The sequence below is a fragment of the Myxocyprinus asiaticus genome, chromosome 3, assembly GCF_019703515.2.
Source record: "Myxocyprinus asiaticus isolate MX2 ecotype Aquarium Trade chromosome 3, UBuf_Myxa_2, whole genome shotgun sequence".
NCBI lineage: Eukaryota > Metazoa > Chordata > Actinopteri > Cypriniformes > Catostomidae > Myxocyprinus > Myxocyprinus asiaticus.
Window position 1 is genome coordinate 34,998,709 of NC_059346.1, and position 27,338 is coordinate 35,026,046.

Consider the following 27,338-nt stretch of genomic DNA (forward strand, 5'->3'; position numbering starts at 1 on the left):
ACTTACTTTTGAAATAATTCCTAAAAATAATATCAGATATCTACTCAAAAGCACCAGTGTTTGTAGATAAAACCTGAACAGCAAATTTAAAACGGTTAAAAGTGAGACGTGTATCTCCAGTGCAACTAAAAGGAATGGTCAAGTAGGGGAAACACAGCAAATGATTCATAGATCATCTTTCTCAAAAAGGCTGTGTGAAGTTATTCTCCATCCCTAGAGAAGTTTAATCATGCTAGAGTGAAGAAAATAAGACAAATCTAGGTCTTTTGCATATCATATTCATAACTCTATATATTATAGAATTTAATAACCCTTACATTTTTTAATAAATGTATAATCTATATATTTATGATCTAGTATATCATCTATGTACAATAATACATTAGAGAAGTGAGTATGCAATGTATGCCTTATCCACTGCTATTGTTATACTAACACTCGCACAAACATAACAATGTGGAAGGAAAAAGAGAACATGGCTATTTTCAGCAGTAACAGTAGGACTTGAGAACACGCTTCTGTTTTAGACTTGTTGTTTTGTAATGGTTTGAGTTTATGACCCCTGTTATAAATTAAGCTCACATTTTATGTTAACTATGACAATTATGGCATCTCAAAAATTCAATGTCATCACCATGAATTATTGCAGACTTCCACTTGAAATATCACACTCCTAAATTAGGCCAGAATCACTCTCAGTACCCATACAAAGATGTCACTCCAATCAAGACCCGTTCTTGTACAGTGCTACTGTATACATTCACCTACCATGTGCTTTATTCTTTTTTTATCATGTTTCTTGATTGGAAGACCAATGTTTTATGTTCCAAACAGTGGCTCTGCTTTAGAGAACCGCACCTCCACCTTGTGGTCATTTTCCTCTTGCATTTGGTTTTTAATGGGTTGAAAGAGAAAGTTTTTTTAGCAGATGTCACTCTCTATTATTGCATTCAGAGTTAATTGGGAGTGTGCATGTGTAAATGCTTAAAGAGTTCAAGAGGACATGATCTGTTTTTGTCTGCTATGGTGGAGGTTTCCATCATTGGGCCTCCTCCACAGCAGGGGGCAGCATGCCCTTTTCTTGCAAGTGATTGCGCAGCATGTTGAAGATGCTTAGTTGCTGCTCTGGATGCAGGAGGAGCAATTGCTGTAAGACCTTACTGGGGTTTGGCCCCCTAGGGAAGAGAGAAACCATCACCATTAAAAATAGAGTAGCAGACTTGCTTCCTGTATGCACACTGCTGGTAGAACAGGGAGAGCAAACACGAAAGTGCAACTATCAAAATATATAAGTTCTCAGAACTAAACCAGAATCAATCAGATGTGATGAGATTACATCTAATTCTTGATTGGGATCAAATATTTTCAAGAAGTCACTTCCTCACCTGATAAAACTTGCTATGTAAACATGAACAAACGTGGCCATCAGATACTGACAGTCAAAGCGATCCATAATCCCACCATGACCAGGGATGGTGTCCGCAAAGTCCTACAGAATGAGAAAGCACAAGTTTATAATGTAACTGCAAGTAAATCTGCCTTTAATTACCACAGAGACTTAATTTCCACAATTGTTGGGTTTTATTGTTCTTTAAATAAGGTTTTAGCATTTGACAATGTATATCTTGGTGTGAACTAAATGTATGATTTTAGTAAGGAGCTTTATCAAGCAAAATAGACTGCTTTTGTACAAGTTTGGTGTTTGTTTTTTTTGTTTGTTTTTTTGGTAAACTATTCAGAAGGATTTCAGTTATTTATATTGAAAATGAAAATGCTATTAAAAATATAATTTTATTTCTATTATTCAAGCAAGTGAATTCTGTGTAAAGTTACAAATCTAGGGTGTATACTGTATATTACTTTTACTGAATGTTAACTTACTTTGATTTTGAAAGCGCGTTTGAAGCCACTGGCAAAGAATCCACCAAATGGTCCAATCAGAGAGGCGAATGAAGAGAGTGCAATACTGTGGATCTGAAATGGGTAAAGGTTCACCGTTTTCTGCAGACAAAAGAGAAGATGCCAACATCATTATCAGCCAATACAACATAAAGAAACGTGAATGTTATAAAATTATCGTCATTCCAAATTATTAAAAAATACAGTATGCCCACAAACCCCTCATTCCAAATTCTTACAGTATTATACATTAATCAGACATTTATTGGACCACAAATAATCCCCTTAAAGGGATAGTTCACCCAAAAATGAAAATTCTCTCATCATTTACTCCCCCTAATGCCATCCCAGATGTGTATGACTTTCTTTCTTCTGCTGAATACAAAGATTTTTAGAAGAATATTTCAGCTCTGTAGGTCCATACAATGCAAGTGAATGGGTACCAAAAGTTTTAAGGTCCAAAAAGCACATAAAGGCTGCATAAAAGTAATCCATAAGACTCCAGTGGTTAAATCCATGACTTCAGAAACTTTATGAAAGGTGTGGGTGAGAAAAAGATCAATATTTAAGTATTTTTTTACTATAAATTGTCCTCTCTGCCCAGTAGGTGGCGATATGCATGAAGAACGTGAATCATCAAAAACAAAAAAAGGAGAATGTGAAAGTGAAAATAGAGATTGATAGTAAAAAAGGACTAAAATTTTGATCTCTTTCTCACCCACACTTATCATATCGCTTCTGAAGACATGGATTTAACAACTGGAGTCTTATGTATGCTGCCTTTATGTGCTTTTGGAGCTTTAACATTTTGGTACCCATTCACTTGCATTGAAAGGACCAATAGGTCAAGGTCAAGGTCAAGGTCAATTTATTAATATAGCATATATAAGAACAACTAGTGTATACCAAAGTGCTGTACATATGCAAATAAAACGATAACAGGATACAGAGGAATAAAAGACTAATAAGAAAAATAACACAAAAACAAGAAATTACCCATAAAATCTACAATAAACATTCATGTAAAAGCCAAGGAATACAGATACGTCTTCAGGCATGATTTAAAAACAGGAAGGGAAGGGGCAGACCTAACGTCCAGAGGTATATTCTTCCATAGTCTAGGGCCAGCAACAGAAAAAGCACGATCCCCTTTAAACTTTAGGCGAGAGCGAGGTATTTGCAGGAGAAATTTGTCAGAGGATCTGAGGGTTTTAGGGGATTGTTGATAGCTCAGAAGTTCTGACAGATAAGAAGGGGCCACGCCATTTAAAGCATTAAAAACAAATAATAAGATCTAAAAATGGATCCTATATTGCACCGGTAACCAGTGGAGAGATGCTAAAACCGGTGAAATGTTCTCCCTCTTCCTAGCACCAGTTAGGTGGCCTATAAATGAGAGCACAAAGTACTGGACTAGGCAGCTGAGCCTGTAGTAGTTGTAATTCAAAGGAGTTATACTGATCCATGGTAAGCAATCGGCACTTAAAAATGTTTCTAAAAACTGAAGCAAATCTCCCACCTCGCCCCACAGTCCTGGGGGAACTAAAGAAATCATATGCATTTGGAGAAAGTTCAATTAAAGGATCCAACTCACTGATGCAATGCCAAGTCTCCGTTATGAATAAGAGGTCCAAGTCCTGCGACTTAACAAAGTCATTTAAAATGAATGTTTTATTATGAAGAGATCTTGAGCTTACCAGAACCATCTTAGCAACATGAGTATTTTCTTCAGATACCACGTTTGGTGGCTCCGAGTAGACCAGTGACTGAAGATTTCGTAGATTTGCTCCTCTTCTGATAATACGTGGCCACGCTGTATCGCAAATAGAGTTAGCCGTATCTGGTAGAATAGGCGATAGACAGGTGTATCGGGGCTCCGTGATGCGCTGAAGAAAGAAGTTTCCATATCGGCCGTCAACTTCATATCGCAAAACATTGTGGATGTGCGCAGAGATCTTCTGACCAAAATGCTGCCCCGGTTTCCACGCTTTCTGTGGTGTTTTTTCCGATGAAATGAACAGCCGAAAATACGGCAGATGCCCTCCAGGAGAGGTGAGGAAAACCGGGTATGAAAAAACTTCTCTCCTTCCGGATCTCGAGCACACAAATCCATGACAGTGGATTTTATATCTAGAAGTGTTTGCCGATCGTAGGAAAGCACAGTACTGATTCCTTGAGCACATACACACATAAGCAATATGAACAGGTACAGAGAAAATAGCACAGGACAGGGGCGACGGTACGCCAACAACCACACTGGCACCATCTTGCAGAGGAAATGGAACCAGAATCCAATAGAGCTGAGATATTCTTCTAAAAATCTTTGTTTTTAGAAAGAAAGTCATACAAATCTGGGATGGAATGAGGGTGAGTAAATGCAAGAATTTTCATTTTTGGGTGAACTAACCCTTTAAGCCAGGTTCACACTGCTGTCAAATTTCAGGGATCGTAAATTATTTCTATTGTCCTAGGGCAAAATTGGCAGTAATTTGCAATGAATCTTAGCCTCTGACAAAGTTTTGACAGTGTCATAAAATTCTGTGTTTGAATCATGCAGTGTGACTGCTCCTATGACGTCCAGATGAAATAAAACACCCAGTCAACGGTGTCAGTTGGGATGATTTGGGACGGCATTACTCTGAATACGATGTGTATTGTATAGTCTGAAATTATTTCACACGGTATATGATAGCTTTTACCCAAGATCTCACTGGAATCAAATGAATGTATACAGTCTGACAAGCAATAATTCTAAAGGGCAGTTAAAATCATACAGTGTGTACCCGGCAATACACTACAGTATGTAGAACTAGCCTGTCCTATACTCACCCATCTGACTCCATTCTGCACCACTGCAGGCAGCGTGTATTCCTGCATCACAAACAGATTTGAGGGCTCACACTCTACTGCAAAGCGGTTTGTCTCGCTGTTGTATTCCACTGGACAAACAAAGTGCTGGTACGGGGATAGCAAGTACGCAAACTGGAATGAGAAAATGACATGGAGGTTTCCATCAGTTTTTTACAAGAATATCACGTGGGTCATTTATTGACAGAGTTGTTGATGTTGGTATATGTTAATAGTTTCAAATTAAGAAGGGTCTAATGGCTGGCTTACGAAAAAGCTGAAAGCCACCGTTGCAAAGAATCCTCCGATGAATCCTTCCCAGGTCTTTTTGGGGGAGAGCTGAGAGGGAGCAAAGAGGTTTGAGTACACAAATTAACTGAAATCGTAAAAATGAAAAAACCATTCCTATGGAAAAATTATGAAACTATGCCATAAGAATTATTGTACACAAATAAACTGAAGTTCATAGATTAATTCAAGGAATCTACACAAAATCTCTATTAGGCAACATCTACAATGTAAACAACATATATCCATTTACCTTAATCAGTGGTGTTCTTCCAAAGAAGAAGCCAAACAGGTAGGCCATTATATCATTGCAGATGACGGTAGATATTGGAAGTATAAACCTAAAGAACAGAATTACAGAGTTTAAATTTTCATACATTTACAATTGCTGCAGTGAACAAGGTGTAAAGAACCACTGGGAGAGAAGAAAGTTAAAATGTTTCAGTCTGATTATTTTTTAAGAGATTTAGTCATTAGATTTGGAGAAAATTAACTAAAAGATGAGGAATTCTGAAAGGTTCATTAAGTTAAAGGGATAGTTCACCCAAAAATGAAAATTCTCTCATTTATTCACCCTCATGCCATTAAAGATGTGTATGACTTTCTTTCTTCTGCTGAACACAAATGAAGAAATTTAGAAGAATATCTCAGTTCTGTAGGTCCTTACAATGCAAGTGAATGGTGACCAGACCTTTAAAGCTCCAAAAATCACATAAAGGCAGCATAAAAGTAAAGCTGAAATATTCTTGTTTGTGTTCAGCAGAAGAAAGAAAGTCGTACACATCAGGGATGGCATGAGAGTGAGTAAATTATGAGATAATTTTCATTTTTGGGTGAACTATCCCTTTAAAGGTGAAGTGTGATTTCTGCACCTCTTGCAGCACCAGAATGGAATTGCAAAAATAATGACTGTTTTCAAACAGAATTTGCACACTCTCCCCCCACCACTGGTCGAAAACAGATAGTCCTACCCCAAACTCACGCCACTGGTTGAACCAATGTTGTTAGGTTGTGCTGGTCGGGCTTCACAAACAAAACAGAGCAATGTTTTGATAGTGCCACAAAGCACTTTTCAGGAAAATCGAATGGCTTACTGTTGTCTTTGCACATTAAGTTGGGATAGAAGTAAGTATTTTACCATCTGAAAAATTACACACTTCAGCTTTGATAGAGGTTTTTTTTTTCTGCTCTCCCATAATTAACTAGATACAGTAGTCATGTGGAAAATCAGGAAAGACAGTTGAGAAACTCAAGTAAGAGTGTGCAGTTTATAAACCTCAGACAGGTCTATCAGGTCGGGTGTGCTTACCAGATCATTCCCTCAAACAGGTTCTGAATGACCAGATGTGACTGAGTCACCACAATCAACAAGGTCACATGGGTCCAAGCAAACTGGAATGGCAAACACACACACACACACACACACACAGTGAAAGTTTGAAATGTTGTCGGTCACTGAAACAATGGTGATAATGCACAGTTACAGCACATATAAAACACACACACACACAAGGCACTAAGGTAAGGCTGTGTGGTGAGATGCCACAACAGAGATTTTTCTGTCACTGAGCATAAACACAGAATTATTGTTATAATATAATTGTATTCCTCTGTCTCACCATGGGAGACTCAAATGTTAATTAAGAAATTCAATAGCCTGTACTAAGACTATAAAATGACTTCAAATTTAATATGAAAATGAAATACTTTTAAAAGCTAACAAGACAGATTGTTAAAGAAAACTTGGCTGGAAGGATGATCAATTGCTTGTTGAATATTTTGCTGCTGAGTGTTCTAGTGTGGTGGCTTTTAAAGTTCATAAGAAATGGGTGTGACCACACACAAAGGAACTTACAATTTTCATGCTGACATAAGTTTGTGCCCATTATTTGAGATGCTTAACTGCTGTTGCTGAACTCAACCCAACAGCCCAACATTAACCAGTTCAAGTTTCTGGTTAATAAGTAACCAGAAACTTACATTAAATCCAGAAGGAAATACCATTGCTTGCAAGGCAATAAAAAATAGTGTTAAAGTTTTAGGTGAGCTAAGATTTAAGGCTTTTGTTTTGTTACTACATAATTAAAATGGCACATCAGAGCCACCTTGCCATTGTCATGACACTTAGCACACGTTTTGTTTTCAGTAGGCTATGCAGAAGAAACAGCTTACAATGCGACACTGTCTTTGCAGTTTAAAAGCAGCTATATAAAGTTAAATGGATACAAGAAAGGATCAACCACAATTTAGTATGCAGATAAATGCAAGAAGACCCATTGCAATTCAGTATGATAATATAACAATAACCTCATCATTTTCAGTGATATTTTGAATGGCAAATATTTTAATAATGTACTGCAAGTCAATAGAAGATTTTTAAACGTTGATCTTAAATTTCTTAAAAAGTATAAAGTTAATAAACATGGAAAATAGCAAGCACATCCAAGGCTGAAAATTATCTTCAAAACTTAGTCTGAATGGAGTCTGTACATTAAGCAGTCCAAGCTGAAATAATTACAGAAAGTTGTAAAGAAGAATATTAAAAAGAGGAGAAATGTTTTATACAGTGCTGCCTGGTGAGCTCTGTAAATATATAACATGCAATTAATCATTTTTATTTGCAATGACTCAAAACTTGTTTACACAAATATTTAAGACTTTTGAGAATTGCAAAATACCCAATGTATTAGAATATCAATAAACTATACAGAAATAAAAGAAAAATAAGAGATGAAAACAGTATCCTCTAAATCAATATTAAATGCATAATATGACATGGAACTTTTGTCAAAGGATGAAATATTCAATCAAAACTGATAAACACATGACTGTGAATGGAAAGGATAGTTCAGCTAGGGCTGGAAAATAAATTACTGATACACACCATATAAAACTGCAGGCGGTAATGTTTCTTCACTAAACTCAGTACAAACATGCAGAAACCTGTAAAAGGCAAATAACATGCAGTTAATTTCCTGAAATAAAGGAGAACATTATAAAACTTACAACAGTTTAAAACATTATCATACTGTTTTCCCATCTAAAACGTGGACCTGAGAGACAGCATTTAAGCAAGAACAATTTTTCTCTAATTTTATAAATATTTAATTTTATTAAAAAACATTTTAGAAGCTTTGTTTTATGGAAATGACAATATTCCACATAATTATCATGGTTTTTGTTTCATAGATTTCACAAAATAATGAAACAAACCAGAGACTATTTAGCAAATAAGAGCCACTTCTATTAAAATGAATGGGAGAAACTGGAATGCCCAATGTAGATGTAAAGTCCTGCTTACAGGTAAAAGAGCCAATCAGCTTTTAGATACAGACATGGCCTTTAAATCAAATCAAGAGCGTGCATGCGCATTAGTTATACAAGCCAGGAAAATTTCGTTTTTATCGTAATCTGAGGTAAAGAAGCTCAATTTATGATTCCAGTGTTGTCAGATTTTACTGCTGATTTGAAATATGTTCTTTGATCATAATCTTGACCAACCGTTTTGGAGATTTTGGTCTTTTCCCATTCAAGTACATAGGAGCTGCACTTGTATGCCCCTTCTTTACATAGGAAAATAGCTGCCTTAAAGCATTCCAAAGATGGCCGCCAGTGAACTGACTTGCTAGAAAGACTTTCAAACAAACACGCTAGATCAGATATTTTATTGGATGTGACTATTTGCACTGGGAGTAAATAACACCTGCCACACACTGCAGATATTTTCACTCCAAACGTCTGATAAAAACACAGAAATTGAAGACAAACTGCGCCTCTAGTTTCACTGCTGTGGTGTGGGGAGTAACAACATATGGATGTGCGTTTTTTGTGTGGGCGACCTGGGTTCAGTTCTGGCTTTTGTCCTACTTTTTCCCATCCTATTTCCTGTCTCCATTATTAAAATGTCCTTTACTACTTATAATAATAAATAAAAATGAATATAAAGGTTGATTTCCTCACAGTGATTTGGTCACAGTGAAGGTCACGGAGTTGAGAAAAAGGTTTGATCCGGGTCAAATTAACCATTGTTTTACTATAGTAATCTTGTTGTAACCATGTTTTTTGGCTAATGCAATTAACGATGGTATTACTACAGTAATATGGTGTTAATATAGTAACCATGTTTAATTTTGTGGTTATGATTTTACTACAAAATACCAAGGTGATACTATGTTACTGCAGTAAAACCATGGTTAATTTTTGAAAGGGAAGATTAGGGTTAGGTTTAAGGGTAGGGGGTTGGTGTAGGGTGTCTGTGGAACTCTAAATAAACATAATAAACACTGCGGTGATACTGTATGTTAGTATATAATTAGGGGTGCAAATAGTATCAGACACTATTTGCACTTAGTGCAAAGAAGATGCTTTTTGTTACTATTAACACTTAGTGTAAATTGCATCGATCGCTTAGTGCAAACAGCCTCTGCTTATTTTATTTTTGGCTCTTGCTAATATGAAGGAGTCTTCATGCTAGAGATGCTCAATTAAAGTGTTCGTCCATTGGGTGCTAAAGAGAATTTTTCAAGCTAGGAATATTGAGAGGCAACATCTACTGACTGCAGAGGAGGAAAGCTGCAACAGCTGTCAGCATGCTGTGTATTTATGGTCACAACAGAGGCAGAGCTTCATGCACGTTTGGTCTTGAGTATCAACATACATTTACATATACATTCACATCTATATGCAGCAATGTCTCTGCTGTGAACCTAAACTGGTCTTAACTCTAAATTATCTGACTGATTTGATCCTTCCAAGCACTCCATTCTTTTTTAATGCTTTTATTCTTTGCCTGTGTACTTAAACCATGTCTTATGTTACCTACAGGAGATGTTGTAAATAAAATGAATAAAATGCATATATTTTTAAGACAAAATTAACAAAAAAATATACATTTAAGACTAAATCCAGAGACTACATTAAGTAAGTTTAGACTTCAATTCATCAGTTTGAAATGGGTTAATATTTTATTATATAGGCTAATGTTAGTAACCATGGTTTGGGAAAAAGTATTTTTTTTTTTTTTTCCAAGAATTTAAGGGAAAACATTTTTCTCAATAACTCTTTTTGTCTTCCAGTGGAAAAAACTCAATTAAAAAAAATTACACATACTGTATTTTACAAGTCAACTACTGTCATTTCTTTACTGGAAATAAAAAAAACAGACTTTTATCAGCATAGAGCAAATACTGTACATAACGATACATGTCGAAACACATGTCAGTGTGACCAAGCAAACAAGCAACTCTTGTGAACTCATTATGAACACAATGCTTTGACCACCTTTTAATCTATAATACACTACATAAGCAAGTGTGGACTGTAGGCATTTGACCTAGTCATAAAAGTCTCTGATAGTCAGAGGTCTCCTTTAAGTGTGTTTTATAAGAGCAGTCAGTTAGACTCACCTGCCAAATACAGTGCAAAAGAAATGAAGCGATGATAACGCACAAGGAACTGCAAAGGTTCCTCCCTTTGGACGAGCACACCGAAATAATCAGCCACTGTCTCTCCATAAAAAAAGTAGTTCACACAAATCAAGAAGTACCTAAAATACAGGGAGCATTTGTTTATGTCAAGATTTGATGACTGAGTGAAAGACATGTATTTGATGGGAACGGTGTTGGGGCCTTGTTAGTTGCGCAGCTGTTTTGTTTAATGGAGGAGCTGTTTTGTTTGAACAAAGCATGCAGATGGGGTGTACTTTATTCTATCTTCCAACATGGATGTGCACTTTGCTCAAGTCCAGTTAATCACTGCTTTATCTACGATAAAAGGTGACTGTGGAAAAACGTGAGAGAGTGGGTGTGTGTTTGTTTGTAGTTGAGTGTGTAGATGAATGTAAAGTGCATGAATCAGAGCGAGGGGGGAGGGTGGGGAGAAAGAGATAGAGGGGAGCTAATGAGTGAAAGAGAACCTTTAAACTCTGCCTTGTCTGCATTGTACTCACCAGCTGAGAGTTCTGAACCATGGCAGCTCATAGGAATGGTATACTCTGTAGCCAATGGTGATAATTTCATGAAAACATTTGATTTGAATACCCATGACCTATAAAATTAAAATCAAAATTAACATTCAAATAGCACCTTTTAAATTGCAGATTACTTAAAAGACCAAAAGTCCTTTTAAAGTAGTTTTTATTTGAAAATATTTATGTCAAGTTTAAGTAAGAACATTTTTTAAATGATGAAAATAAATGAACGACTGTAGATCATGCTTTATAATTTTTAAAAACATCAGGGTTTGTGAGAGGACAGCTGGGATATTTTGTAAATGCCTGGTCTAGGAACCACAGACACTGAATAGCCTGTGGTCAGTGTGTTTATGTTAATTGGGTTTGTGTGGTACTTACCAATAAAATAAGCATAATAGGTCCCAAATAGATGATGAGGAAAAAGCCAACGATCATCGTCAATGACAAAATACCTCTTATCCACCAGTTCTTCCATCTGTAAAGATCAAGATATTTTGAACAAAAATCAAGATATTTTAACAAAGAATCAAAAGAAACTTCACTTTTGCATCAAAGTCTTTGGGACTTGCAGTTTATATAATATGTATATGTGCACTCACTGAGCACTCTATTAGGAACATCTGTACACCTACTTATTAATGCGACTATCTATTCAGTCAATTGTGTGACATCAGTGCAATGCATAAAATCATGCATATATGGGTCAGGAGCTTCAGTTAATGTTTAAATCAACCATCAGAATGGGGAAAAAATTTTATCTCAGTAATTTTGACTGTGGCATGATTGTTGGTGCCAGATGGACTTTCATGCACAACAGTCTCTAGAGTTTACTCAGAATGGTGCAAAAAACAAAAAAACATCCAGTGAGTGACAGTTCTGCAGACGAAAACGCCTTGTTGATGAGAGAGGTCGAGCTGCCAGAAAGGCTACAGTAACTCAGATAACCACTCTGTACAATTGTAGTGAGCAGGATAGGATCTCAGAACGCACAACACGTCGAACCTTGAGGCGGATGGGCTAAAACAGCAGAAGACCACGACAGGCACTTTATTAGGACCATAGTGTTCCTAATAAAGTGCTCAGTGAGTGTGTGTGTGCGTGTGTGTGTGTGTGTGTGTATATATATATATATATATACACACACTGTATATATACATGAGATACATTTATGAATGTTGCCAAATCTATACTGGTAAGGGTATAGATTACATTTTGTTTACTTTACACTAAAAGACTGGTTTCTTGGAAGGAGATGTATTGGAAAATAAGCTGTATGAAACTGGTTACCTGTTTTGTTGCTATTGAAATGTGGGTGTGTTAAACTGAATCAAATGGCAATGCAAAAAGATCTGTTGTTTAAATAAACAGTGATGAGTTCAGTTTGCTTTAAGCTTTACTGTTTACCTTGAATGTTGAATATGTTTGAATTTGATGTTGTGAGCTTTGTGAGAAAATAATGTATGGGAGAGATTTATGATGCAGTGGCATACATGTAATAAATGATGTTCCATCAGAGATGTGAATCAATTCTTAGTTTTCTGTACCAGAGTGTCATAAACTGTTTGCTGGCCACAACACATGCGGCTGAATGGAAAGGAAGAGAAAAGAGAGGGAGAGAAAAAGAGTGCAGCATCATCACAAAGTGTGGCTAGCCAGGCGCCGATGTTCAGGCATACCACCCTGCTTTGCACCAGCGCCTCTGCGGTCTGTTAAAGAGGTTAGAGCAAATCCTACCAACAGAGCAGCAAAACAGAGGAAGACTTGGACCTCTGAAAAAAGATCCTGTTTAACCCCTGTGAAGGGCCCAATACCCCATCAACTTACCCCCTAACCTCATCTGCATTTCAACTATCACTAGAGTCTCTCCTGTTGATCACAGTCAAATTGTATAGGTGAGCAATACTTGCTGTAAGGTTATGTGTCTGCATTCACAGATTAACTGATCAATTTTCACAAGGCTCTGATTTTACTGGAAAACCCTGTGTTTAGGTGACTGCAGACTCTTCAGAGTGGCCTGTATACTTTTTACTGGGGCCTAAATATGTGCACATACACATATTGCCTACATGGATGTTTGGGGAGTTGTTTGTGAGTCCAGTATCAGTAGAGTACCTAGATGACAAGCCCTCCAGGGCTTTGTTGAGACACTCTGGAGTATTATCTGCGGAAGGTGGCACATCTGGTGTGTCTGCTTTGGAGTCGCCCTCCATGTCTCCTTCCCCCTCACCGGGAAAGCCAAGCCTGTCATCTCCGTCTGCCTCCTGCAGCGAGCACACAAACACACACACACCGTGAGTCAGTCACTCACACTAGATATTAATACACTAACTTCAACACAAATACATACACAAAACATCACGCAATTTTCTGCTATTAAAGGGATAGTTCACCCAAAAATGAAAATTCTGTCATTATTTACACACCTACTGTACATGTTGTTCCAAACCAGTATGACTTTCTGTCTACCATGGAACACAAAAAGATTTTGGGCATATTTTTCCATACAATAAAAGTGAACGGTGAATGAGCCAAACATTCTGCCTAACATCTCTTTTTGTGTTCCAAAGTAGAAAGAAAGAAAATGCAGGTTTGAAACAACAAACAGGTGAGTAAATATTGACAGAATTTTCATTTTTGTGTGAACTAACACTTGAAGGCAAATGACAAAACTGTATTTTGTGTTCAGGACAAAATGTTAAAAAGAAAATGAGATGTGTAGCTCTGTTATCTCATACATGATCTCACTGACACCAGTGTTGGTTAAGTTACATAAAAATAATAATACACTACATATTACTAATTATTTCTCTAAAAATAGTAATCAGATTCCTTTACTAATTAATTCATTTAAAAAGTAATCACATTACTAATCTAATTACTTTACTTTTCAGGTACTTTCTAAAACACTTATACACTCAACAAATTCAAAATAATAGTCTATATTTCTTTATTGTTCATTGTTACACACAAGTCAAACAATCAGCACCTCAAATTTCTCCTTCACAATGACTCATTACAGGGCCATAATTCATGTATTCAACATAAATAATATATTAGAAATAAGCATATAATATAATAAGCATATAGTATATAATGTACTTAAAAGGAATAAAATTAGTAACTGTAATCTGATTACATTTTTTACTAAAAAAGTAATTATATTAAAGTAACTAATTACTTTTTAATTGGATTACACTCAACACTGACTGACACTAAACAAACAAGTACAGGAAAATTGCTAGGTGAGAGAAGTCAGAAAATTTGACAAAGACTCAAAACTAACTCCCAATGAGCTAAATCGATTCTCCTGAGCCATCACAATGAAATGGAGGCCGCCATGTAAATCATAGATTTACCAGTCAAAAGTAATGGAGAGCGACGGTGGATAGGACATTACTCAGCATAATTTATGGAAATTCTAGACAAATGCCTCTGAGGAAAATCAATCTGGCTTGAGGACATGGCACCTGAGTAGGTGCAGGTGAGTAGGCTGAAGTTCAAACCTGTCTGTAGAACTGTAGAAAGGTCAGTTAATCCTCTTTCTCTATTGTCTTGGCCAACATACCACAGTAATAAGTGAAAGAACAGAATTAAACGTAGCAGGCAACAGAGGCGAGGGAAGCTAAAGTCAAATAGCAAGAATTGCTCAACTGAAGGGAAATGTACTAAAAGAGGTAAAGTTGGACAAATATTTAATCATCATCATAACTTAACAAGATCATTGATCACTATAAGCAGCCATATCACCCTGTAGCTCAAGACTGTTGCCAACTGAAGCTAAGCAGGGTTGAGCCTGGTCAATACCTGGATGGGAGGCCTCCTGGGGAAAACTAAGGTTGCTGCTGGAAGTGGTATTATGGAGGCCAGCAGGGGGTGCTCACCCTGCTGTCTGTGTGGGTCCTAATGCCCCAGTATAGTGATGGGGTCCTGACTCTCTGTGGTCATTAAAAAAATCCCAGGACACTTCTTGAAAAAGAGTAGGGGTGTAACACTGATGTCCTGGCCAAATTCCCCCCATTGGCCCTTATCAATCATGGCCTCCTAATAATCCCCATCCATTAATTGGCTGTATCACTCTACTCTCTCCTCTCCACCAATAGCTGGTGTGTGGTGAGCATACTGGTGCACTATGGTTGCTGTTGCATCATCCATGTGGATGCTGCACGTTGGTGGTGGTTGAGGAGAGTCCCCTGTTCACTGTGTAAAACGCTTTGTAGTGTCAGGAAAGCACTATATAAATGTAATGTTTGTTCATTCATATAACATAATATTGCACAAAACTATAAAAGTAAGAAAAGAAATAAGAAAGGCTTCAATACAGAGCGACACAGAACACAGAATGACAGGCTTCAGCATAACCAGAGTACTTCAGGATGATCCTCGCTGTGCATTAAAAAACGCAGAGCTGCAAGAAAATATTGCGGCTACATCTTTAGTTCACGACATTAAGCAGTTTTAACCTTTTTTACTGCAACTATTTATTTAAGCAGTGTCAAACAGAATCAGCAAAAAAACTTTAATCTCTCCACAGTACCTCACAAATATGGTTTATGATGATTTAACGCCCAACAGTGATCTTAAAATGTATTGTTGATGTGGCGCTTTGCTGTAACAGCAGCGCATAAAAGGACTAAACCTAAACATTAAAGAGACTAAACTTCTTGCAGAGAGTTTTACTGTGCTTACTGTTATTCACTATGAAGAACAGCAGGTTATCATCATGCAAAAACGTTCTCCAAGTAGTTGCGTCTCTTCATTAATTCAAGAAATGCGTCTCCCATTAAAACCACCACCAATGAATACAGTAATGTTAGAAGTCAATCACACTAATTGACTAGTCAGTTGTTGGATGAACCACCTCAACCACCCTGGCACATTGTATCTAGTTAATGCAAGGCCTAATTTGAAATGCATCCACCATGTAGTAAGGGCAGCAGCCCACATCTTGGAAAGCTTCAATCGTAATTGTCTAATTAATCTGCAATAAATCTGTAATGTGGATTTAAAGTCTAATATATTGCAAACTCCTGGGAAAGAAGTAAACAGTAAAATTCGTATTTACTGTTTATCCAATTTGTTGCATGTCACTCTTTTAATGTGGAGACATCGGATTCCTCTGCTCCTGAATGTCCAACCAATGTAAGGCAAATTTTAATTACAACAGAAGTACGGCAAGACTTAACTATCACCAAAAAGCAGAATGAGACATTTTTGTCTGCAAGCGCTCTTCATGTGGAGTTCAAATCGGTGCTGACGCCCTGATGTGAATAATGAACGCGAATCATGAACACGGCTTCATGATTCATGATGTAGGAAAAAGGATAGCCACCAGAAGAGTTTAAAGAAATGTAATGCCCATTGCAATGAAAATGCAACCTATGGGGAAACTAGTTCTTACAATTAGTCAAACTCCCACTTAGAATTAGGGAAACGTTACATGAATTGGTGCCATTTTAGTGCATTTCTATCTTTATAGTGTGGAAGGCTTTATTTGGAAAATGTTAATGAAGCATTATATTTTTACATAATGTTTTGTTTTCTTTCCTAAGGTGGAAATAAATGCATTTTGACAGGAAAATAAGTATATATAGTGTCAAATTTCAGCACGATTAATCACGATTAACTAAAATAAAAAATAAAAAATGCAATTAAACAAAAATGTAATCAACTGACAGCACGAATTCTTCAGCATAATATATCTTTGTTTGTGTTCCGTAGAATAAAGAAAGTCATACAAGTTTGAGACAGCATAAGAGTGAATAAATGAAAAGAGAATGATCATTTTTGGGTGAATTATTCCGTTAAGAGAGCAGTTCTTGGTCCAAATAAGATACAATGTGCACCAGATTTCATGCCAGTCAAAAGTCTTGCCCCTGCGAAACTATCCATGTGCAGGCTTTGTTATTCATAGCTTTAGTGTCTATTGCATTTGGTAGTGTTTCTGTCGATTCCTGAACCCCTTACTGAATACCAAATTTGGCCATGTAAGTTAGTACAAGACTAAAATGGACCAAATTTTCAAAATTAGCAAATGGAAAAGTCTTTGTAGCATGACTCTAAGAAGCTGTGCTCAGTGGGTAATTGGGTGCAAGTTGCGCTGAGCAGAGAGGTCGCTCATGTCTGAAACCATGCTCAGATTAAGGCTTGTAAAAGAAACCTATTGCTAACTTTTTAATGAGGACACACTCAGACCCCCTGAAAACATTCTTGAAAAATTATAGGCCCAAGCAATTTACTCATTCACAATCAGCTGCAGGCAAATTGATTTTGTGCACTGTGAAAATTAAAATGTGAGTTTGGAGAAATAAAAAACATTATCTTTATCTCTCTCTACTCTGCCTGTACAATAGATCAATGAGAAGAGAGAGAGAGAGAGTTTCCTAACACTACAGATTAATGGCAAACTAGTAAAACACTGCAGTGTGCAATCAAGAAAAATAATCAGCATTTATTAATGTGCTCTGATATACAGTATAATTTTCAACATTTGAATGGTGGACAACGGTCTTAGAATACCTACAACTCTCAGTGCATCAGCCAAGGAAGTGTCAGATACACATGGTGTGTCACCTGTATCTTTCGGAGCATGCACACAACACTGAAGCCACCTCTGGTCCGAGTAGTATGATATACATATGCTGGACAAAGATGAGCAACAATTGCATTATTTAGGTCTGTTAGTCCAACTTTGAAAAATCGGACTGGTACAATTTCAAAATTCCTCCTGACTGTTGTGCAGGTCTGATCGGCAATTACAGGAAGTGTTTGGTGGAGGTTTTTGCTACCAAACGAGGGTCGACCAGGTATTAAATACAAGGGTTTACACATACGTTTTCCACCCTGCACTGTAAATATTTATACAGCGTGTTCAATAAATAAATAAAAATGGATCACTGTTGTTTAAGCAGACTGTGTATGTATATTGTTGTGACTTATTTGAAGATCAGATTAAATCTTATGACCAATTTAAGCAGAAATCCACGTTAAATTCAAATAATTTTTCTTGCTGTAAACTGTAAATGTCATTGGCCATATGTTAATTCATTTGTCAGCTAAATAATACCATGACAAATTGTTCATTTAAAATGGTCAGGGTTGACCGGGGGGGGGGATCTTTGCATTGAAAACATGATGTCTACATAGCACAACAAATTCTTTTATTTCAAAAGAGCAAGGAAAATCATGGTATGTAGCCTTGAAGTAATAGTCCACCCAAAAATGAAAATCATGTCATCATTAATTCACCCTAATGTCATTCCAATCATTGTTCTGTCTTCTGTGGAACACAAAATCTTTTTTTCATATAATGAAAATGGTGAATGGTGACTGAGGCTGTTATTTTGCCAAACATCTCCTTTTGTGTTCCATGGAAGAAAGAAACTCATACAGGTTTGGAAAAACATAAGCGTGTGTAATTTTCATTCATATATATTTGTCCTTCAGAGCTGTCGGCTCCGTGCATATATCACCCTGCCTATGAGAGTGCAGTGAGAGAGGGGATAAGCAGACTAGCCTGATTAGCTACTCCATAAATGAGACTACACTAATCCCCAGGAGAGGGAAAAGCCCCAGTCCAGCTCCACCCCAGAAAGGCACATACCAAAACACAAACACACAAAGGTAGAATGACCTAGCCATCATTCACTGCATTTCTCATTCAGTGTCTACTGGCAGAGCTGGTATCTGTAACTGTACGTGTTGAACGAACAGAGATCATATAACTTTGGAAGTGTCAAAAAACCTGCCAAATCAACACTAAATCATCACTAGGACCCTATTAAATCCTCTCTAAAGTGCTACAAGGGTGAAAATAAAGCCTCAGTAAAGTACTTTTTATAGGGGATGAATGACAGCTTGGCCCAGCTTTCAATGTCCCTTTAAATCCTTCACAGGGGTGGCAAAAAATGGGCTGGTCAGGAATTCTTCCTGGTGCATCAAATACCAAACTGGGCTAACGTACTGCTGCAGAACAAAGCGGAAGTGAGAGAGCTCAGACAGCAGAATTTCTAATGCAGTGTTGCATACTGTGCTGTGCAAATTAGTCCACTGTTGCATTTTAGGGGGGCGAAACGTGCTGAAAATAACAGCACACTTGGTAACCGGCATTTTGTGTGTTTTGGATGCTGTTCCACAGGGCGGGATGCAGCTGTAAACCTGCTGAATTGCAATACTACACATAACATGTCCCTACTACCTGACAGATAGGTGTTCTTGTCCCTGTGACAGAGCCAAGGCTCTGTAAACAGCAAAAAAGAATCTGACCTCAGCCCCAAAATGATATCCAATCAGACAATTTGAAGGAGGCTCTCTGTCATTGCTGAGATTTTGGGGTGGGACAAATTGTTTGCCCAAACAATGGAGGATTGGGGAGTGTTTGGGAGACCTGTTTGGAAACAGTGATTATCTTTTCAAATCCATTTGGTGCCACTAGTGGTGTAGAAATTATAGATCCCCTAATGTATTGGCCAAACACTGGTTGTCTGCACTATTGGAAATCGGCCGAATGTTCAATAAAAAAATAAAAAAATAAATAAAAAAAAAAACAGCCGATAATCAGGGCTGATTATTTCTCATCAAAAAGGGGATGGGAAAATGTGTCAGACAATTAGCTTCAAACTTGTGCTGTATGTGAAAGAACATGTCTTTTGTGAGGAATTTCTTTGAATTGGGTGATAATGACAGCAGAGTAGCAATTTGTAAGCTCTGCATTGACAGAATTTCACAATGAGGAACAACTGTTAAATTCATAACACAACTAATTTGATTAATAACCTCAAAGCTTTACAAAGCACAGCAAAAGATGAGTTTGTTAAAGCTAAAGGGGATGCTGTTTCAGCTAAAAAGGGACAAGCTTCAATCATAGAAAATTCAGCTATTGTTAAGAACATTCAATAAATTATGTAAATGAATGTACATTAAAAGGATAGTTCACCCAAAAAGGAAAATTCTCTCATTATTTACTCACCCTCATACCATCCCAGATTTGTTTGACTTTCTTTCTACTGCTGAACAGAAACAAAGATTTTTAGAAGAATATCTCAGCTCTGTTGGTCCTTTCAATGCAACTGAATGGTGGCCAGACCTTTGTAGCTCCAAAAATCACAAATAGTGGGGGCCTGGGTAGCTCAGCGAGTACTGACGCTGGCTACCACCCCTGGAGTCGCGAGTTCAAATCCAGGGTGTGCTGAGTGACTCCAGCCAGGTCTCCAAAGCAACCAAATTGGCTCGGTTGCTAGGGAGGGTAGAGTCACATGGGGTAACCTCCTTGTGGTCGAGATTAGTGGTTCTCGCTCTCAATTGGGCACGTGGAAAGTTGTGCGTGGATCGCGGAGAGTAGCATGAGCCTCCACATGCTGGGAGTCTCCGCAGTGTCATGGACAACGAGCCATGTGATAAGATGTGCGGATTGATCTTCTCAGAAGTGGAGGCAACTGAGACTTGTTCTCCACCACCCAGATTGAGGTGAGTAACCGCGCCACCATGAGGACCTACTAAGTAGCGGGAATTGGGCATTCCAAATTGGAAATTTTTTAAATCACAAAAAGTTGTTTCACTTTCAAATCTAAAAGTGAAAGTGGAGATTTAGAGTAAAGAAGGACTTTATTGTTCCGTTTCTCAACCACACCTATCATATTGCTTCTGAAGTAATGGATTTAACCCCTGGAGCCATATGGATTACTTTTATGCTGCCTTTATGTGATTTTTGGAGCTTCAAAGTTCGGGCCACCATTCACTTGCATTGAGAGGATCTACAGAGCTGATATATTCTTCCAAAAATCTTCATTTGTGTTCATCAGAAGAAAGAAAGTCATACACATCTGGGATAAATGATGAGAGAATTGAAAATTTTTGGGTGTACTATCCCTTTAAGAATGTTCATGCAAGTTTGTTTAGGTGTTTTGTTTTTAACTGAGACCAGTTACCTCAAAAGATTGAGGCAAATAAAGACATGGAGAATACAGTTATTATTTACATTTCTTTTGAAGTTGTGTAATTACCAGTGATTTGAATCAAGGTAACAAAAAGCAGAACCACCAAACAGAGAAAGAAGGAAGAATGAGTAAAAGTACATGGCTGTAAACAATGGTTGCTGATGAAGTGATGAAGAGACTGACCTTGAGAGGACAGGCAAAGCTCAGCTTAAGACATCAGTGTTAGTCTTATAAGGAGAGAAGTGTTTATGCCTGACTGTTCTTTCAGAGCTAAGACCAAGCGCTGCACTGTAAAAAAATGCTTTTAAAAATGTGTTTTGGCAGGTAACCTAAAAATGTGCTTCATGCGGTAACATCTAAGTCAACTGGTTTTATTCAGTTAATTTATGTAATTTAATCTGACTAAATTTACCTGACAAGTTAGTTTACAACAACATTTTAAAAATAATCAAGTAGAAATAGATCCTTAAGGTAACAATTGCAGGTTACCACTTTTCTCAGTGTTTATTTGAAACCAATGTATTCATGAATAAACAAAAAGCACAAAACATTTATAAAATAAAGCAAACTCTTGTTAGGCAATGGATAAACTGATTAATTTTATATACACCGGCGACCAAAACTTTGAAATAATGTAGTGTTTAGTACAGATTTTGCTCTTATGGAAAGAAATTGCACTTTTATTCACCAAAGTGGTATTCAACTGATCACAATGTATAGTCAGGACCTTAATAACATGAAAAATTACTATTAAAATTAAACTACTTCAAAGAGTTCTCATCAAAAAATCCTCCACGTGCACCAATGACAGCTTTGCAGATCCTTGGCATTCTAGCTGTCAGTTTGTCCAGATACTCAGGTGAAATTTCACCCCACGCTTCCTGTAGCACTTGCCATAGATGTGGCTTGTCTTGTCAGGCACTTATGCACCTTACAGTCTAGCTGATCCTACAAAAGCTCAATGGGGTTAAGATCCATAACACTCTTTTCCAATTATCTGTTGTCCAATGTCTGTGTTTCTTTGCCAACTCTAACCTTTTCTTTTTGTTTTTCTGTTTCAAAAGTGGCTTTTTCTTTGCAATTCTTCCCATAAGGCCTGCACCCCCGAGTTTTCTCTTTACTCTTGTACATGAAACTGGTGTTGAGCGGGTAGAATTCAATGAAGCTGTCAGCTGAGGACATGTGAGGCGTCTATTTCTCAAACTAGAGACTCTGATGTACTTATCCTCTTGTTTAGTTGTACATCTGGCCTTCCACACCTCTTTCTGTCCTTGTTAGAGCCAGTTGTCCTTTGTCTTTGAAGACTGTAGTGTACACCTTTGTATGAAATCTTCAGTTTTTTGGCAATTTCAAGCATTGTATAGCCTTCATTCCTCAAAACAATGATTGACTGACGAGTTTCTAGAGAAAGCTGTTTCTTTTTTTTTTGTTGCCATTTTTGACCTAATATTGACCTTAAGACATGACAGTCTCTTGCATACTGTGGCAACTCAAAAACAAACACATAGAAAATGTTAAGCTTCATTTAACGAACCAAATAGCTTTCAACTGTGTTTGATATAATGGCAAGTGATTTTCTAGTACCAAATTAGCAATTTAGCATGATTACTCAAGGATAAGGTGTTGAAGTGATGGTTGCTGGAAATGGGGCCTGTCTAGATTTGATCAAAAATGACTTTTTTTCAAATAGTGATGGTGCTGTTTTTTTACATCAGTAATGTCCTGACTATACTTTGTGATCAGTTGAATGCCACTTTGGTGAATTAAAGTACCAATTTCTTTCCAAAACAGCAAAATCTGTACATTATTCCAAACTTCTGGCCACCAGTGTGTGTGTGTATATATATTTTTAAATATAGCTTTTTGAAATATGGCTATGTATTTTATATTTTAACCCTTAAAATATTTTAACCTTTTAAGCTCTGATAGGCCGGCGGGCCCACTGTGAAACCCACCCCCCCCCCCCCAAAAAAAAAAAAAAAACGACAGTCTTGACCAACACAAAACAGGTATTGTTTTAAAGCTTAGAAGCTGTACTTTACAATGCACTTAGGCATTATGACCAAAACTGAACAAGTGCTTTGAAATTTGCAGAGAAATCAGGAGTGTTCCGTTTTGATAATTTATTAATAGATTTTGCACTCCACATATTATTGTTATTGGTAAAAACAGCAATCTCATCAAATAGCCATGTGTCATATGTTGTTTGAAAGCTCTCAAAGAATAGAGTACAGCCAAACAATTTGTTTTACCTTACAGTCAAAAATATAGCAAGTAATAGCAAAGTATTTGTCTCTGACATACATGTTACATGTAAACAGGTGTGGCTAATATGAGGTGTTTTTACTTATAAATTCAAGAAAGAACATTAAATATAAACCATTACTTAAATATTAAACCATTACTTAGAGGAGGCGATTATCTTTAAAACAAGCCTACACACAACATAGTCGGATGCATAGATCATTAGATAATCCACACAAAGCAGAATGTGCACACAGAGCACATATTATGCTATCTGGCTAAAAACATGTTAGTTTTCCTGGATCAGATGACTTCATCTAAATTTATGTAGTATGTTGTCCAGCGTCATGGAACACTAAACCAATTGTATTTGGATTCAGATCACTGCAACCTGAGGCGGAAGTCAACCAAATATGGGCAGAGAGGATCGTTCACTCTAATTGCATATGGCCACTAGGATATGGCTCCAAGTGCATGACACAAAATCAATGATGGCTCAGATGACACAGAATGGAACTGAATGAGATCTCGTTACTCATGCCTGCATGTTTTGGAGAGAGAGCAAACCTTTAGTCATTGCTGTATTTGCATGTATAATTAGTTCTTATGTACAATTATTATGTTTTATTTGTTTGGAGAGGCTTTTGGACACTTGGAGATGTTTTTGTACACTAGGATAAATTATATTTGTAATTCTATAACTTTTGATTGCTTTGTCGTATCAACACAACATTTTTCTCAGATACAGTTGACATGATCGGAACAAAACAAAAGCAGTTTTTCGGAGCTACCTTATTTACACCCAGAGATATATTATGTAAAATCAGAGAAATAAGAAAAAGAGTTAACTGACTTCCTTAAGATGCTCTTGGCCCATTAGACACTCTAATGTATCTAAAGATTTTGGACAAGCACTTTCCCATACCCTCTTGTTGAGAACTCTTCCAGAGAAAGAGTGTGACATCTTAACAGTAAACTTAGTAAACTCCCCTAAACCAGTTTAATACAGTGAAGACGTGACAGGAAACAAAGATTCCCTTCAGAGGCCTTGCCTGTGACTAAAATGTTTGTAGCTTTTATCTGGAAAAACAGACATGTGCTTATGTGTTACATCCTTTTCCAGAATAACCACTGTGTTACTCATTATTCACTACTTTTCCAAACTGTGGTTAATTGATTTGTTGACCTCTCTCACATTTGATTTGGGATCTATGCCAAACTAAGGCAAACTAAAGATTGTTTGTTGAATTGGATGCTCAGCTATCATCAACACTACATAATTTCCAGGGAAGAGGAAAAGACTCTAGGCCATTAGATATTTTTAACACCATAAAACTACACAATATTACAATTATTAAAACATCCTGCTTGTAAACAGATGCAACATTGTATTTCTACAAAAGACTTTGAGACAATTCATTGAAATTAGCCAGCTTACTGTCATTTTAATTTCACAAATAAATGCAATCAGAAGACGAGGAATTGCAATCATAAGGGAACAGTTGCCCTTCTGATAGGACTGTAATATTGGTCCTGATGTTGCGGATATCGCAGGTTGCCACCGGTTCCGACCCGAAAGCGAATCGTCATGATCCTGTTCAAGCTGGCAACCTGCACCAAGTAAACTTTCGTTCTTAGTATAAGGACCATCCATCGATGTGTATATGCTGTGTGCACAGCTATTAAAGAAAAACTGATGCGGTGTAATATCAGGGTTTACACATAAGATACATTCCTGATATTCAATAGGCTATTTTGAACAATCATCAAAAGGATTGCCATCACAACTGCATTATGTCCCGCAACTTTTAAAAACCAACTGAACTTGATTGTCATCTAAAATTAATTTTAGCATCATAATCCAATTTACATTTTCTGAAGAAGCTCAGCAAATGCGATCTGAGGTAGAGGGTTAGATTTAAAAAATGTAAAAGTTTTAAAGTGTTCAAAAGTTTTCTGAAAGTGAACTCAGCATTGGACAAATAGTTCTGATCGTTTATAGTCTTGAAAAAGGTGTAGAACATTCTGAGAATGTCATTCAGCCGACTTTTTTTTGTCTACATGTAAGGCTAATTTAAGTTTATGTGAAGAAAAGGCAATTATATAGGCCTAACAATATAATTTAATTTATTTTTGTAATTTAATGCTTTATTCATTTAGTTATTTAATTGAATACAGGGAATTTTGCTGACATTTTTTCAAAAGTAAACTAAACAATAATTGTATAGAATTGGGCTATACGTTAGTGTTAGAGTTCTTCTCACACACAAACAAACAAACAAACAAATAAAAAAAAACTTATAGTTTAGCTCTGGTCTGACCTTAAATGATTCTGAACTCTAATAAAAAATACATCAAACAAACATCCAACTGTTCCCTCTGTATGGAAAGTTGACACACCATGACTGACTATGACAGACTGACTGTCTAAAAACAGTGAGCTGCTTAACAAGATTTTGGGGCATGAGAAACATGCCTATGTGATGTTTAAAATACTTTCAAACGCGTCTATGATGGGCAAAAATGCTGTCTAGGTGGGCAGCTCACTATGTTTTGAAACACAGCCACTCACTGACTCCCTGGCTTTGCAGTGTTTGGCTCAGCAACTTCATACTGTATGAGGCAACTGGAATTAAAAACACAACCAAGAACGTTACAATGTCAACACAACGTCACCATTCAGAAAAACACATTTAAGCCCAATATGATCAAATGAGAGTTGTTTTTGCGCAGCATTGGCTCAGGTTGAAGTGGTTTGACTGGTTGCGTTAGCTGCTTAGCTAGAAGGTCATTCGCAGTCGACTGAGGGAAATAAAGCCCCGTGAATGAATGTATCCGACAGAAATTACCTTGTCACTGATGCTTTCTGTGCTGTCAGGGTCTCCACCTCCTCCTCGCCTTCTCAGCTCCGTCATTTTCGGCTATTTCAGTCTAAATAATTCATAGATATCATGGGAGGTCCGTGTTAGAAAGAAGCAAAACGGTGTTGCGGGCAATCTCGTTAATCCGGTTAATTTAACAAGACGGCGACCATCAAAGTGTCTCACGCGGCAGATGAGAGACAGACAGCCTGCGTGCATTTGATTGTGCCCGCGATCTGCGCTGCTGTTTTGTTAGTTCAATCAGTGAGAGACCAGCCTCTCTCCTTTCCTTTCTTTCACTCACTCTCTCTCTCTCTCCGCTCACTCACTCAATGACTCGACATAAAGAGGAAACACTGCTCCTCTCTGCGGCTGGAGCTCTACTCACACCAGCGCTTCTTCTCAGCAAGTCCCATACCAGGATGAGGAAGTTTTAAGTCTCTTCCACCAATAAAGATAGTATGGTATACAGGGCCGTAACAAGGTAATCTGGGGCCCCTAACTGTATATTGCTCCGGGCCCCTTTCCTATTAAAAAATACATTTTAGAATTTGTTGTGGGGCCCCCTGGACCTTTGGGGCCCTAGAATCGATACCATCTTTCACCCCACTAGCTACGGCCCTGACGGTATAATGACATGAATGTTATTGACAGAATACAGTGCATTATGCTACACTTTTGGGTAACACTTTATAACTTTCATTACCAACATTTATAATGTTATATGAGAGTTATATGTAATTAACTATACAATTAACATGAGTTATTGTGCATTCAATTAGAAAAGTAATGAAACTTATGTTAATAAACTACTGATATGTAAAGGAATGTTCCGGGTTAAGTACAAGATATGCTCAATCGATAGCATTTGTGGCATAATGTTGATTACCACAAAAATTAATTTTGATTCGTCCCTCCTTTCCTTTAAAAGCAGCAATAATCTGGGTTGTAGTGAGACACTTACAATGGAAGTGAATGGGGCCAATCTGTAAACGTTAAAATACTCACTGTTTCAAGATTATAGCCACAAGACATAAACAATATGTGTGTTATCATGATTTTAGTGTGATAAAATCACCAACCTTTACTGTGTAAAGATTTAATTTTGCAGCTTCGTTGCCATGACGACATAATGGCGTATTACGCTGTAATCCCTCCGAAACAACGATTTAAACAACTTTACAGCTCAAATAATACACGAGTTTTAACATAAAAAATGTTTCACATTTCTACCTTTATTAAACCCTCCAAAAATGGGTCCCATTGACTTCAGTTGTAAGTGCCTCACTGTTACCT

The 27,338-nt window shown here is 37.2% G+C and overlaps 1 protein-coding gene across 1 annotated transcript; it reads right to left on the reverse strand.

Moving 5' to 3' along the window:
* Nucleotides 1-1,027: 1,027 nt before the first annotated feature.
* LOC127429609 (phosphatidate cytidylyltransferase 1-like) lies at nucleotides 1,028-26,374 on the reverse strand. The gene is made up of 13 exons (XM_051678738.1): nucleotides 26,031-26,374; nucleotides 13,118-13,266; nucleotides 11,384-11,480; nucleotides 10,982-11,079; nucleotides 10,440-10,579; nucleotides 7,919-7,977; nucleotides 6,344-6,426; nucleotides 5,288-5,375; nucleotides 5,017-5,085; nucleotides 4,729-4,881; nucleotides 1,882-2,001; nucleotides 1,386-1,489; nucleotides 1,028-1,175 (listed from the first exon to the last, which is right to left on the reverse strand). Exons 1-13 carry the CDS (start codon nucleotides 26,094-26,096, stop codon nucleotides 1,040-1,042), a joined length of 1,362 nt encoding a protein of 453 aa, XP_051534698.1. The 5' UTR covers nucleotides 26,097-26,374; the 3' UTR covers nucleotides 1,028-1,039.
* Between the last annotated feature and the right edge of the window lie 964 nt (nucleotides 26,375-27,338).